At 33.7% G+C, this 16581-nt stretch overlaps 1 protein-coding gene across 1 annotated transcript; it reads right to left on the bottom strand.

The window, feature by feature from the left end:
* Positions 1-862: 862 nt before the first annotated feature.
* On the bottom strand, positions 863-16226 carry LOC146160307 (glutamate dehydrogenase, mitochondrial-like). The gene is made up of 16 exons (XM_083385903.1): positions 16100-16226; positions 15754-15873; positions 13678-13786; positions 13328-13421; positions 9414-9494; positions 9109-9228; positions 8807-8982; positions 8594-8630; positions 7383-7488; positions 7151-7244; positions 6902-7042; positions 5198-5278; positions 4972-5095; positions 4161-4252; positions 4023-4085; positions 863-1750 (listed from the first exon to the last, which is right to left on the bottom strand). Exons 1-16 carry the CDS (start codon positions 16171-16173, stop codon positions 1631-1633), a joined length of 1632 nt encoding a protein of 543 aa, XP_083242029.1. The 5' UTR covers positions 16174-16226; the 3' UTR covers positions 863-1630.
* Positions 16227-16581: the final 355 nt, after the last annotated feature.

Here is a 16581-nt window from a genome sequence, read left to right as displayed (position 1 = left end):
TATCGCGCCAGTCGATTTTCCTCACAGGCCGTATCCTTATAAAGTGTTACTCTTTATTCTGGAAAAGTGTTAAACAACCGGCGCCTTTGCTGTTTTTTAAAGTAGGCAATACATGCAGATCACTGGAAACCTAAACAGGTGCAACGTTTAGGGCAAAGTATAAACGTTAAGCCACTTTGAACATTACGCTATCCGCAACCGGACTTCTTCGTTATATGTTAAATCAGTGTTCTCAACCGGGGTGCCATTTCGAATGCTCAAGGGTGCCGGAGATAAATGAGAATCTTTAAGAATCTGATTTTTGCTCAACTCTTAAATTTTTGTGTAAGATTAGAGTGGAATAAATCCAATTATAACTTCCAACGTTGTGTATGTGTGTTGTTCCAGTTTTGTTTATTGCGACATTCTAGTGAATTACTAAGGAAAAATGTGGTAAGGGTGCCGCAATCTATTTATTATTTCTTAAGGGTGCCGCTAGCCATAAAATGGCCGAGAAACACTGTGTTAAATCGACACATTCCTCTTTCATTTAATTTTTTTTTAATTACACGGAGATGACACAAAACAATATGGAATGGCGATTAGGAGGCCAAAGCTTTATGCGTTCTAATATTTATTTCACTTAAAATATCTCGTTTACTGCAAAAGTTATTAGTTTACACTGCCAGTACCCAAAGCATATTTTCACATTTCACGTTTAAGGTTTACCCTACGGGGAAACGCCGTACTATGGCTAGTATTCTTACTAAAATTAGGCGTATTGGCCAAAATATACTATGTAAAACAACTTTAACTTTTGTTTGGTCCTACGACATTAGAATGCATATTGTAGACCCAGTTTGCGTACATGCGGCAATGAATCTCAAATCTTATAGATGCCTTTATTTTGTTTTTTAAATTAACAACAATTCTGGGAAAATTGATGTTTAAAGCTAGACACGAGAAAACCTAGTTTAATGTTTGCTGCTGCCATGAAAACATCCACCAACAGACAACCTACATGTATAAGAAAAGTGTCCAACGTATGTCTTTACTTAACAGCATTTCTTTAGTATTCTTTACAGCATTCCATTGATGTTTCACACAGAACGCAAAAAACAATCCAAGTATGAGGCATTACAAACCTTTACGTCATATAGGAAGGGTACACTATAAGCTATATCGTAAGATCTATGAAAAATTTAAAAATCATTCTATCATGATATTAAACAAACATAAGATTTGAAAAAAAAATCTTTTCACAAAAAAAATTAAAATACAAAATATTTTCAATTATACGTATTCATACACATAAATAATCTCAAAAATATTTTTTTAATACATTTATTTAGTGATGGGTGAAAAAATCAAAGTTTGATGTATAAGTGTACAATTTCTATAGAAGTCAACAACAACAATGTTTGCTTGAAAAGAAAAGCTAGAATAAAACAACTCCTTAATGCAACAGAGGGCTTGTGATACATACATAAAATTCAGTTTTATGCAATAAACAATTTTATGCAAAAAACAAGCAAAAAATAAATTTTAATCTGAAGTAGTGCCAAATATCTACTCTAACCTTAAGGTTATAAACAATAATACAGTATTGCCCATCAGACAACAAATGCTATAAGGTAGAATGGCAAAAAGTCTAAGTAAATGTAAATCCTGCTTCATTGTAAACTTTAAATACTTTGTTGATTGCATTGACGTAAGCCGCAGTACGAAGATCAAGGCCCAAATCGTAGCTTCGAGAGGTTGCAATGATTTGCTAAAGTGAAAGAAAAACTATTCAATGTGTTTGGTTTAACAAGAGCCATTATAAATATAATCGATGGCTAACTCTTGTTTTTATTGTTTACAAAGAATTTTTTTTTAATTTTAATTTCTGAAATAAAACTTGTTCCAGTGGGGAATTGGGGAAGAAACTGGAAATAAAATACCCTTGAGTTTTTAATTCGTTTTTTTTTTTGCAACCAGTTTAAACAGCAACGACTGGGGTTAAAATGTCTGATTGGTTCATTATAGTATAATAAATTTTCCTAGACCACAGGTGCGCATTAAATGTACTGCAAAAACATACTAGATGTGTCTCGATGTCACCGGATTTTTTACTTGGCACGTTTAGTCGAACAATATGTAAAATATGTAAGAGAAATGTAGAGCAAGGTAGACAATTTTACCGTACGTACCAAATGAAAACTTTTGTTACGTTTAATCGCCCAAATTATTTTTTAAATTATTTTTTTAAATATATTTAGAACTTCCGAGACGATTTAGATTTTAGAGCATCTGAATTCCGAACTATTTACAAATAGTTTCTAATTTACACAATAATAAATAATCCGCGGGCATTAAATAAACATTGGACACTTTGCTTTCATCATGAACGCCCTAGATTGCATTGTGCATAGTTCAAGTTTACCTCCGTTAGTGAAAACGATAGTTAACCCGAAGTACAAATTACATTTTCAGGCTTATTTTTCTGAATGCTAGTGCAGTTAAAAGCCCCTCAACGTCTTCCTAACATCGTAAAAGACAACGGATGTAATAAAACGGGATTAAATAAGCTTGTTTCTTTTAAGAAAGGACATAACCGCAAAACTAACATGAGGTAATATAAAATATTCAAAACATAATAAGACGCGAAAGACCTAAAACTAAACAGGCTGATCTAGCGTCGTTTACTTTTTTGTAAGCAAATTACGAAAAGTTAAAGGAACGTGCAGTCCTTGCATTGTGTGAATTTTTTTATAATATACTTGTTATTTTGCAGTATTTTAAATTAATCTCTTAAATAAATCTAAAAACTACTTCCACAAACATATCCGGTAGGGATGTTCCTAGTAGAATCCAAGGGAATTCTCTTATATAAGGTTTCGACTTTCGAATTTACAATAACGAATCGTAGTATATTTTTAATAATTTTTAAACTTTGATTTTTTCTTTGCAGAGGGGGGAATTTATACAACTGTCATTCGAAGCAGTTCTGTAAACTGTAATGTATAAATATATACAACAAAACACAAACATGAAACATAATGCAAACACCAGGTTGTTGCCAAAATTTTATACTTTGCCGATGCAATGAGTGTAATGCAACACAATTAACCCTTCAGCAATTCAGCCCGTTTTATAAAACATAGCTGTGTTTTAGTCTCTACTGTAAACGTGGTCTGTTATGCGGTCAAATATTGTACTGCAAGTAATAGAACTTTAGTATTGCCAGTGAGGCGTTATTTTACTTGATAATTTACTTTGATAATACACTGTGCGTAACCTTGCTCAATATTGAAACGCATTTAAGAAAACCTGGCATTACACGTTGTTCACTCGCCCAATAACGCTTGACTTACATTTGATTACTAGGTAAAGTTATCGCAGACGCGAAGTAATTGGTCGCCCGAAAAAGCGTTTATGCTGCACTAAAAGGCTACATTTAAAGTAAGCACAATAAAAGTGTCGCTACAGCTACAGGAATATATCCAAACTTGCCATTCGCGTATGTACAAGTAGGGGCAACCATCCCCAGAAAACCGAAGAAATTTTATCGGTTCCAATTACCCGAAATAAACGTCAGAATTGGATAAGAGTTCAATTTGGATTCTTATCTAAGGATTCGATATTCTACTTTTATTATCACTAATATCCAGGTAAGACTGAAACTATCCCCAATATTCAGGTAGTATTCAAATTTTGCAATCAACTTTTATTACCTTTTTAAAATGAATTAGCTTAGTTTGTTAGGGTTTATAAGGCATGAAGAGAAGGAATATATCATACCATAACCAATAAATATGCTGTTGCTACCAGGCATAGCCAACATGGGCTCTGTGTGTTAGTCCCCGACGAAGACTTGCCGGATAGTAAGCCGAAACGTGGGTTAAAGAAATATATGCCAGAGGAACCTATTTTAAATATACCATAACCAATTTGAGGAATTGTTATTTACGATTTGTAGCCTACATATTAGCTTATAAAAACTGAGGTCTGGCGATAGACAACTTTATAAATATGCAAAAAAATATGCATCGTTAACTTACCCTTGCTGACCGCTCCATAGTATAAGACAAGCCAGAATGAACAATATCTTTCTCAGAGGCACCCTGATAAAAGGATTTTAGTATAAAACGCGATAAAAGTTTATACAAGTGAGAAAATTAAAAAAAATATATACTCACCATGATTTTTTTTGCAAAATCGTCAGTAGGAGTAACGGGAATTTTTCCTCCGTGTTTTCCGAATTTTCTCTCTAAACTCGACTGTACGCTATCTATAAAAAAAGTATTTATTGTTTACGTACTTAACTCTGACAATACTGAACATTGTCTAATAATACCGGTATATTATGCATTTGTGATTGTTGGAAATACAGTACACTAAATCGCCTCTCACATATGTTAATCATGTTGTTTTCAAAAACAAATATTGGTATGAAATTATATAAATGAAAACCATATAGGACATTTAACCTTCACTGGCACAATTGGTTAGCGCGATTCTAACAAGGGATGGATTAAGGGAGGTAGCTTCGAAAATTCGGTGAAAACTGCTTTCTTTAGGTTAGCTTCCATAGTTAGCGCCCCTTACAAAAACTTTCTCTGGCGACTGTCATAGCGTGTTCTAATTTAAGTTTCTTCTATAATTTTGCTATTCTGTCGCCACATGTGTTTTACAAAACAAAACTGAACAATCATTCTTAAGATGCAATATAGCTAAAACAAGGCCAGAAATCACTTTAACACGAATTTCTTCAATTTTCAAGGCCAATGCCACATAATGCAAAGCAGAGTACTAACATTTCTCTAGTCAATTTAAGTAATTAGATCAAATATCGAGATCCCGCGTCTTATACGATCAAACAATAGTAAAAAGCTTTCAGATGGATACATAGTCACTACGCAATTGGAATATCATAGGTAGTTATTGTTGTGCTATAAATAAACTTCTAAAAATGTTATTAGGCAAATGAGCCAATTCCGACAAACTAACCAAGAAGGTCGTAGTTGGCTTCACGTTCGTACTTGAATGTGAGTCTTCCATAACTGACGTGGTTAAGATTCTTCAACCATTCAAAATAGGAAACTGTCACACCACCAGCGTTCAGGTATAGATCCTTTAACAAATAGATAGTAAGGCAAAATAGTCTGCTTTCCAGACAAGAATTAATTATTATTATTTTTTCTCCGTTAAAAAAAGGTTTTTTAAAAGTACTTACCGGGATAACAAGTTTGTTGTTTTCTTGCAAGATTTTGTCTGCTGCGGGCGTTGTAGGACCGTTGGCACCTTCGGCAATTATCTGCAAGACGGAAAAGCTTATATGAAACAAATTATATTGTAAAATACCAACGTATATAGTTTTTTGTCTTGTTTGTTTTGTTATGCTTTGAATTAGGTTTAATCGAACATTTAAGACAAATCGAAATGGTTACAAAATTTTATGTTTACACTGATAGTAGCCACCTATCACCTCTGGGTGTTTGGGCGCCGCAAAAGTACACGAGCTACGAGTGAAGTTAGGCCATTTATTTATTAAAACAAAAATGGTATAGGTTCAAGGACCGTAAGTACCTTTCTGAAAGTTTAGGATAGCAAATTATAAAATATATTTAAGCGAGTTGATTCAAACTGTTTAATGTACGTTTCACGAACCGTGTACAATAGCTATTACGCTGTTGCGGTTATCTAAAAGTTAAATAAAAATATTTGGAGCAACGAATAAGTTTCGGCTTAAATTAACTCGAGTACTGCAAATTAATTGCATGCCGGCAAAAAATGAAACAGTTTAACTAAATTCCTAGGATATTCTATATTTGACGCCACCTTAAACAAAATATTTTGTTAAAATCACAAAAAATAAAATTTACTTTCAGAAATAAACCTTAGCAATAAATATTTTTTGGACCACGGACCACTATTTGTAAGTCTGTTTTTTCGCGGACCGCAATACAAAGCAAAAAATAAATAAAACCTAATTTTATTAATTTACAAAACTGACAACATCAATTGGACGTATGCAATTGCTTCTTTCAGCACAAATAATCAATTCTCGGAGTTATATGTGAAAGGCAAACTCGTAAGTCAGAGTCCACGGAAAGTCCGGACCTGTATTTTCCCGAATGGCGATAAGAATATATTATTACGTCATAGACGAGGAATACGGTATTTTTTCGTAAACAACTTTTTGACTACAACGAAGGCGCAACAAGTAAGATTTACGATGCTGAATAGCAAAAGCTTTCGAAATCTTTAGGTTGTGAATAACTGTGGCAATTATCTTTGAAACGTAGACGTGTGACTTTTTAATTTCTTGTCATATCGCCACAGACCACCTGTGCAGTCGTCGCGGACCACAGTTTGGGAAACCCTGGCTTGTGCACGTGCAAGTGCAACAACTCCCATTTAACAGTAAAATTCAACTTTTTTTATTTTTGTAAAAAAATCTATTTTAATACACGAAAGGGAACTTGAAGGAGCCTATTGCTTTCACGGACCCCTTAAAACTAGTTCCCGTACCCCCAAGGGGTCTATGGACCCCAGTTTAAGAACCCCTGTGTTACAGCAACGAGCTAAACTAGTTTATTACGTGTATGTATTAAAAGTGCCAGAATTGCCAATAATTGTTTGCCTTGTTACACACTTAAATTAGTCGGTAGAAACCATACTTGGAGAACTGAACAATTCTATTTGTCTAATTCGACAAATTAGCGTGTTATGCCGCTAAATCTAATTCTTATCTAATTTCGAAATTACTTGTCCGTCCATTACTTTAGTTCTAATCTCGAATCTTGGTGGATTGTTTTCAAGTGCATTTCTGGCCGCTCAGGTTCAAACATTGTATTCCAGTCTAAGCTAGCAATTTAATATTCCTCAGCGGTCCCGTTAGAGAATTGTACCCCTTATTAGGGCCTACGCTACTTACCCTTGCTTTTATTCGCGGTGCATTGTCAGCCGTAATAACCTTTTCAATAGCACAGGGAAGTAAAATGTCGCATTCTTCCTCAAGAAGGCTGGGCCCTTGGTAGGGTTCTGCTCCAGGAAAGCCAGATATTGTTCCGTTTGCCTGGTGGTAACAATTGTTGCACTTAAATAACTTCAGTAAATTTTTAAAAAAAGAAAAGAAAGGTAAATGATAAAATATTTAATAAATGAGTTTAAACAGGTTTCTCACCAGCTTATAGTCTTCAAGCTCGATCGGATCTATACCTTCCTGATTGTAAATGCTAGCATCATGTTCAATCACACCAACGCACCTTGCGCCATGCCTGGATCATACAAAACAATACATCGTTTTAAATATATTTTACACGAGAGCTTCTCAACGTTTTTACGTCGCGGTGTACTTTCATTAGGCCCTCTTTCACCGTAAACAGCGAATAATTCAGGATACTTTAAATACTGACCTATGCAGGTAGCGCATTGAGTGAAGACCAACGTTGCCAAACCCCTGGATTATGAAGGTTTTATCAAGAAAGCCTGGGGTCGTTCCGATTGCACTCATAAAAGAAGCTGAAACAAAATGTAAACTTTCTTACCTGCCATCACTAGTGGAATAAGCCACTTGTAATTTTATGTGAATGTGGCCATATGAACATGCTAAAAAAAGTATTATGTGAACAAGCTATTGGTTTATTTTTTTATTTGTACTATTTTAAGTAAATTTCGTATTAGTTAGGAAATTTAAGTTGGACTGGGGCAATTTTCTGTCAATAGGCTATTGTTTTATTTTTCTGAACTTTGAAGAAATTTTTGCAGTTTATCATGAACAAAGATAAATTTACCAACAACATGTTTCTGCAATATGACCCTGCGGACCACCAACCGAAACCCCTTAAATCTGCGTTTTTTGAGCTTAGCATTACAGATGTGGATATAATGGCTAATGTAAAAATGCCATTATATTGAGCATTGTGTAAATATTTTTGTGCGCCCAATGTGTCGTGAGACCTTTTAAATTCAAAGCTATTTTTTTAAGTTAAACCAAAAAAATATTTCATTTAATAAAACACAATTTTTAAACAAGAAAATTTTGAGAACTAACATAAGTAGTTTGGTAGTGTTTGAGTATACTGCTAAAGACCGAATCCAATAATGAAACAAAGTTATAGCCAATAATAAAATTAATATGTAGTGCCTGTTTAGCAACATATTAACCATCCAGGTAAATACCGGAGTCCAGTAGTATTACATATGTTTATGTGGAAAATCAAATCCTTAAAATCCCGATAAAGTCCAACTAACCCTGGTAAATGTTCATGCGATAACATTATTTGTCAAAGGACAACAACCCAATTGGCAAATAAAATAATACGGCAACTAAATATTCCTATTTCTAATAGTTCGATATAATAATTATGTATACCCTTTCTGTGTCAAAGGATACCGTTTTGTACTGAGCGTTTCTTTAAACGGAATTTAGTTTATTTAGGTGTAAATTGTTAAAAATTAATTAGATCACTTGCGCGCTTTTAAATGCGATGGGATTTATAGCTTGTTCATTTCGTTGTCCACTATAAAAATGTGGATCAACACAAAAAAACACCAGGCGCATTATTGTGCTTAATCAATGAGTTTACCAGCTGCCATTATAGAGTTTAAATCTATTTTGATTTACCTTCGTTAATGAAATTCTCGATTCCGTGAAAAACTCCCTGCAAACAATAAAAACAATAACTTTCGAACCTACGTATGTGTTACCAATTTGAGTAAAGTTAAACACTTCACTCAATAATACGAAAGGACTTTGAATTTTTCATACTATTGAGTTACAATCATATAAGTCCATCCTTCACTCGAAAGTATACAAAAAAACACCAAGAATTCTTACGCGTCCAGTGGCAGATATCCTGCCGTGTATTCCACCCTGTGCAATTGGCTTTCCTGTAACACAGGCATGCGCATTAATATCACCATGACCATATGTCATCGAATAAGTGTCAGCCATCCAGGACATTTCCCGGGGACCGGTGTTCATATCTGGAGCTGGTACGTCAATTCCCGGACCTGAAACACAGGCCTGTTAGGAATCGTTCATTCTACTTCACAAGTCCGACATGTGTTTCATTTTGACAATACGATGGCTTAAAATGGTCCTGTGTGCAAAATGAGGGCGAAACCGAAAACACATACCCAAAAAACCTTTCTTTGCCAATTCAATTGCAAATCGACGCGTTATTTTTTCCAGTTCGCGTTCTGAATACTGTCTTGGGTCAATCTTTATTCCAGCTTTCGCACCTCCAAATGGAACATCTAGAAATAATCGTTTAGACACTTATTGAGTTATCAACATTTTGTTAAAAAAATAGAGGTAACAAATTCAATTTCACAGTATTTTTATTGCAGTAATATTCGTATCATAAATATACACGATAAAAACACTATTTCTAACAGTATATTTATTGCGCGATGTTCTCTTCTCGCTTATGGGTACAAACCTACAACTGCACATTTCCAAGTCATAAGGGAAGCCAATGCCCGAACTTCATCTACATTTACATCGGGGGCATAGCGAATACCTGAAACCAGAACCAACGGATAATTTAATAGATTAATAATATACGAGTATTGGTTTAATCAAGAGATCCTCAAATTGTGTAACGTTTTATTTCGTCCCACAATAATTTCATTTCGCAATCCAAACTCAATTGCGGTACTAAAATGCTTACAGATACCATTACACCAAGGCATGTGCATTCGATCTCATTGTTGCGAAAAACATGAATCAATTCATTAAGATTTCCTAAGCGAACAAATACATGAATAAATTAGCTTTGTTGCAATAAAGTTAGTAAAATAAGTGAAATTCCTTTGGTTTGTTGTGTCGAAAGTTCAAGTTTCTCAAAAGCGTCGCAAAAACGCATGAGATCCACTGGTTTAAACTAATTTTGGTTTCGGTGAATCGGTATATTCGGTCAGGCGTCATTTGCATGGCATCCAAAATCATAAAGTGATTGGCACACCGCCAGACTCACGTTAACAATTAAAAGAAAAAAATGCTATCTGCCAATGCTTTAAAAGTGGGTCAATAAACTTTTTAATTTTTTTGTGTGTTTTTGTACATACCAGCAAGACAGCGACAACTATTAATTAATTGCTATACGATATTTAAAGTATCTGTTTCCGTATAGGTAAAAATAGCAACTTGTGATGGAACAAAAGATTTATTATTCTTGTTCCACGGGTTTTTACGGTAAATGACAGTACGATTTTTTGTTAATCAGTTGTTTTACACTTTTCATACGACTTTGGGGATTAAATATTGCTATTAACGTTTTATGTCCTTCGGTAGCAGCTGATTTAGAAGACACAAAGTTGGGAAAGGAGCTCTTGTCGGAAAATACATTTTTCTACAACAATATAATCTTTTGATAGCCTATGCAGCTATTTGTGACAGAAGTGCTTACAAAAAGATACTGTAAACCAATCAAGCCATTTGGTTTTAATGTTAAAGCAGTGGTTCCCAACAGGATGGTCGCAAGGGCTAACTGGGGTGTCGCCGTGTCATATTTGCTAAAGAATTGATCAATATTGTCTAGGAGAAAAAAACTACATTGTCCTGGTTAACCGCCATTCGTTTAGTTTATTTCACAGGAAATTCTTTAATTTACTTTATTTTACGTGAAGCGAAGAGAAAAACGTTATATATCGCATTCAGTTTGTTTCAACTGGCGTTACTAACAAATTGCTATATTGCAAACACATTTTCCGGAAAGGCTGAATAAGCATTTCCGGAAGTCTGAATAATTTGCTCTTATATGCAAAAATTGTAATTTGAATTGGGCCGTTATATTTCGATCATATATTTATTAAGACCAAAACATACAATGCTATGCTTCGAGGCGTTTAGCTGAAATATGTATACAAATTAGAACAAAACAAAGCTGTTCGAAGCAAGATTCGAGCGTAGCGCGAAAAAGTTTGCATTTACATATTTTAGGTGGCAAAATAATAGTACTCTTGAGAGCCATGGCCTGGTGTCCGACCGCAATGCACAACTTAGATTCCTGTCAACTGTACCACACTGATGTGACCAAACACGGTGCCAATCGGTCGTGAAAGCAGAAAATATAATCTAAATAGGCCTAGACACGTATAACTTTAAAAATCGGTGCTCAAAAACTTGAAAATCACAAAATCGCGAACCGTAGTTCGCAGTTACTAATTTGCAGAGTGAGCAATTTTAATTTAAAGCATAAGACTGCATAAGGCAAAATGAACACCAAGCGTAACATATAGCCATAAAATTACTACACAAAAAATTAAACATTGTAGCATTACTCGCGCCCTTGATATTTGGCTGACCGGAACAGGAAACCTGACGGAGTTTGTTTGTTTTGTTGGAGTCGGGACTCGAGATACGGAAAACTACCCAAATCTCTTGTCTAATGTGCGCATACTAAGTGCGAAAACAGATAAGAACGCAAACTGTAAACTGCAAAAGCAAATGGTGCAATATTTTCAAACCGCGTATTGTGGGTGGATATGAGTTGTGAGTTAATTATTGTATATATTTATCCTGTTTGAGTTTTGTAAATAGGTGAAAAACAAGCTGTAGAGTTGGAAGTATTCAGGACTCAACTGAATCGGCAAATTTAGCTGGAGTCGGACTCCGGTTGTTTTAACCAATTCGCTGTTCTCGTGCTTATTTACATTCTTGCAAAATAAAGAATAGCTAGATCTTGACACTGAATATAATTGTAACTGACCCTCTTTATGTTTAATATACCAACATTAAATTGGGATCGCATAGGTTTCTCATAAAACAAAAGGAGGTCCAAAAGCAAAAAGGTTGTAAACCACCAATTTAAAGGCTGGGAGAATTATACATTCTCCCAGGTGTGGACTCAAAAACATTTTACGCGACTTAATGATGCATCAAATTTATTCAAAGATCATAACATTTAATAGCATTAACCTAACACTAAAGTTATTTTTATTTTGCCACGAAAAAAAAGACCAACAAAGCATGATTTTGGCTTAAATCTCATCTAATCACTTGGTCTATGTTAATTTACAGAGGCGGCAAAATGCATTATAATTGGGCAATTTGACTCGTTTTTAATAAACTGAGAAATTTATGCAAGTCAAATATTGAAATTTTGAACTTTCAAGGGGATATTGGGTATTTATACATGAGTGCTGATATAATTTTTCTTTTAATGTCTTAATCACAAAATTGGCATGCAAGTCGTAAGCACCCCCAAAATACTAAATTTGTTATTGTCAAAAAATACTAAATTTGTTATACAGCCAATTGCCATTGTTTAATCACAATATAAACCAATTGCGCAATCACTACAACTAACAATTGTTTCTGATATTATAACATTATAACTGTAGTGGAGGTGTGAAGAAGCAAAACACAGCCATCCAACGGACACTTAGATGCAGTAATGCGCATTTCTACTACACAGCTTTAGGCCAATCTATCTTCAGAGTTTGGCTAAAAACAAACGTTTGCAAAGAAGCAGTTTTGGTCAAAAAATTAATGGTTTGCTTAATTAAATAAACAAATGTTTTTATGTGTATTTTATTTTTTGTAAAAAGCGCTTTTGAGATTAAAAAGAATCGACTTTGGCACAGAAAGCAGATAAGAGAAAAATTGGCATGCCGGCTTGTACACCCCTGACATAAGTAGACTGAATTCAAAACTTTCCTACATATCAAATACCTGTTTTTAAAACTTCAACACTCCAATTTTAAAATGAACAAAAACGATTAGCCCATCCAAACATGCAGCAGTTGTATTTAACTTTTATATCAGGACTCCCAAGAGTTATTAAAATGTTTAGTGTTGTTTGTTACCCCTGAACCTAAAGGATTTCATAAACAACATTATCCTTTTCATAAACTATTAAGGTATGATATGCAACCAATGAAAAATAAACAACCTAAAAGTTCCAGCATTGTAATATATCATCCCATATGAACTTGTCAAAATTACCTGTATAAAATGGTCAAAGGCACATGCCATTTTATGCGGTCATGTAGCAATTGGGCTAAGAGTTATTCAGCACTAGGCAATTTTTTAATTGTGAATTCTCCATTAAACTTTATAAATACTAAGTTATATTATATTTGGGCAAATTGTTATTTTATTAAGCTCAATGCAAATATATGTATCATATCTTTACTTTGAAAGTTTTTCAACTTGAATATTAGTTTATCATCTGTAAACAACTGGACACAAAACAATTCTTTAAACATTTTACGACACAAACAACAAGATACACTTAAATTAAATCATGTTTAACTATTAACAAACATTCTTCATATAATTTTGTATTTTTGTTGCTAAACATCCGTACAATTAGTGTTAAGTTTACGGTTTTGCTGTTAGACTACATACCTCCTTTTGAAGGTACACGGTGCTGGCTATGCTGGGCCCTGTACCCTGTAATGATTTCATACTCCCCATTATCCCGCTTCAATGGAAATGTGACCTAATGAAATATATTAAAAACGCGTTTTAAAATTAACTTAACTAATACACAATAATATATAAATGTTTAGTCTTTAGTTGTATCAATTATATTATCTTGCTATATAAAAATATATAAATATTTATAAAAGGGGACCTTTACTGAAAACAGTGGCCAGTGTGTCTATTAAGTAATCTCAACCCACGAAAAAACACCATAACTAAAGGCTTATGGTTAAAACAAACAAGCAAATCTGAAAACAAAATTGAATAAAAACCTGAAGGACATGATTGCATGGCCTCATTATTTTGAAAATTCCCTGGACACGTTTTCGTTGATCATCAAGGCTGACTGAACGCATACCAGTACGAGACTTCCGATCAACCCTAAAATATTTTAAAGCACATATATAAGCAGCTAAACCCTGCAGCAGAAAGTATTTTTACTGCTTCGTGTAATTTTTGTGCAAGTGTGCTCTAAATTTTAGAGAAGTAATTTCCAAACTTTGTGCCACGGCAGACAAGTGTGCCTCAATAGATTGTCAAGTTTGCCGCGAAACTTTTTGTAATTTTGGAAAAGAGAGTATTTGTATTACCATTAGGCATACAGTCCAGCATTTTTAGACTTAAATACGTACTATTCATCAAGTTTTGTTAAGTGTGCCGCGAAATAGTTTAGAATTTTTTGGTGTGCCGCGAGCCAAAAAGTTTAGGAACCTCTGCTATAGAGACTTGTAAACATTTTTTCACATGTATGAAAGCGTGGAGATTTTGCACTTGCCGCTCACCAAAGCAAGTGCAATTCACTGCAGAAGAGTGCCGATTGACACCCACTTAACTTTGAGCAAAAAATTGGTTGGTAATACTAAAGATAGACAGATATATTGGCTTACAGATATTATGAACCAACATTCGCTTCTACCGATATATCGCTATCAGTAAATTTGGGTTGATATTTTGGCCGGTATTATACTATGAAAATAAGGTCAAGGTTTCTAGTATTTTGACAAAAATATATGGTTTTGCATTATGCCAAGCTAAGATGCAAAATAAAAAATTTAAAAATATAAAAGGGTAAATAAACTGAATTGTTATTTTTATTTTACTTTTAATCAATTTAATTTTAACTACATTTAAATCTGTATTGGGTATCTGATGGCAAAAACATAAAAAAATGGTTATTGGTATCGGTCTATATAGGTTATTGCACTGTTTGCGGCTTTGGTGCAACTTTTTGTTGACTAATTTACTTTTCAATGGCTTTGTTTATCACCTAAACATAGTATGGTTGATACATTCTTTAGGCAAACATAGCAGTTAACTTTGGGGGCACAACAAAAAAAAACAAAGAATTTAGAAATAAAAATACTTGTCACCAGAAGGCTGGCAAGATTCTGCTAGCCTGTTAAAAATATTGGTTGCACCTCAATAAAAATGTCCAAAAAATAATGTTGTCTGAACTACCTATAGAGGTAATTCATTTTAAAGCAATAAATAGAATTACATTCTTGTGATCAAACTGAAAAAACTGTTCAAATGGTCTTAGAAAATCCTTTACAAACATAATTGGGCTTGTAAACTGTAGAGCAGTGGTAACTTTCTCAGCTTGTAGCAAACAAGAAAAATTAAAACAAATTCGTGGCACAATTTATACCAAATCATTCTACTATTTAATAAGCCGAAGTACACATCAAGATAGTAAATTAACATCATAATATTGTCGGTTGTTTTATGCAGGGTTGGGATTTCACCCTCGCCCATTTGCCAATGTAAGATCCCTTGAGCACAAATTGGTTGTTTTTGGCTCATGAAGAATTATTGAGAAGTATCCTTTATAGAGTGTTAATGGCATGATGGCAGCACTATGACTAGAATTGTCACATGAAAATTAAACCTTCCTAACTTTGTCCAGAATGTTTGTGTTGACCATAATGTATGAGATTGATCAATAGCAATTGATAAATTACGGTGTCTTTAACTTAGACAACTTGTTTACATGTATGCATGAGGATTTCCCATAAAAACATTAGTTAGTGTTGAGAACACATTTTAATTAACTACATTTCATTTGACCATTCATGAGTGTAAGTAAACACTCTGATTTGCTGTTTTTAAACTATGCATATACACCAAAATAGTAAGGCAGGTTAAATCATTGAAAAACACTTTGGTAGGACTGAAATTCGCGGACAGCTTGTCAGCATGTATTATCAAGTTCCAAAAATATTTTTTACTTTTCATCAAGTGTAAAATTAGACACTTGTACACATACTTTGCTTCAAAATAAAATTTTAAACACCAAAAACATTTAAAAAATAAGGAATACTTCATGTTATAAAAAAGAAAAAGCTTACGGTTCAGAAAGTTGTTCCACAAGCTTGTCTTCAACAAGGCGAGCTCCTTTCTCAAAGAAATTCCCAACCATCTTGTAAAAATTAGGGTCATCTTCTTCAGTTGTTGTTGAATAAAATACACTTAAATAAAAATCAATAATTAATTTTTAGTTTGTCCGTAACATAGAAAAACAAATTATAGTTTGTTTGTAACATACAAAAACACAGACCTTATAACAACAAACAAACACTTTTAAATAACTGTTTTTAACCTATCCAAACCTGTAGATTGTTTCTATATTTACAGGATCTTAAAAATATATTTACAACATTAATTTACATTTAATATATGTTGTTAAATACCAACCTGCCAGAATTGCAAATTCTTGCATCAGTGTTTATAATGTTGCGCAGAATTGGTGAACGAAATATTCTAATCATGCTGTATGTGTGCCTAAAATAATTAGCTGATCACGTTAATTAGTAAAGTTCCTGCAACAAACAAAAATAAACTATTAGGTCTTTCAATTCTATTGAAATAGGCCCCATTACCTTGTTTTTCAAACTTGGTAATCTACTATTGTACAAATTGTAGCAATTTCCCAAGATTTATACCAACTAAAATTTACCTGAGATTAGTGGGAACCTCATAAGACTTTTTATTTCCATTTTCTTTTGAAATTTACTAAAAAGCCGATAATGTTCAGCAGAGACATAACATACTATTATGTTGTTGGTAGGGATGTTCAAAGTAGAATCCCAGGGGATTCCAGAACTTTAGGTTTAAATCTAGGATAACGAATCCAGAATAGCGAATCCTAGTATATTTTTTCTAATTATTTAACCTTG

This window comes from Ascidiella aspersa, chromosome 3, assembly GCF_963924565.1.
Source record: "Ascidiella aspersa chromosome 3, kaAscAspe10.2, whole genome shotgun sequence".
Lineage (NCBI taxonomy): Eukaryota > Metazoa > Chordata > Ascidiacea > Phlebobranchia > Ascidiidae > Ascidiella > Ascidiella aspersa.
Note: the sequence above shows the minus strand (reverse complement) of the source record. Positions and strands in the feature narration are given on the sequence as shown.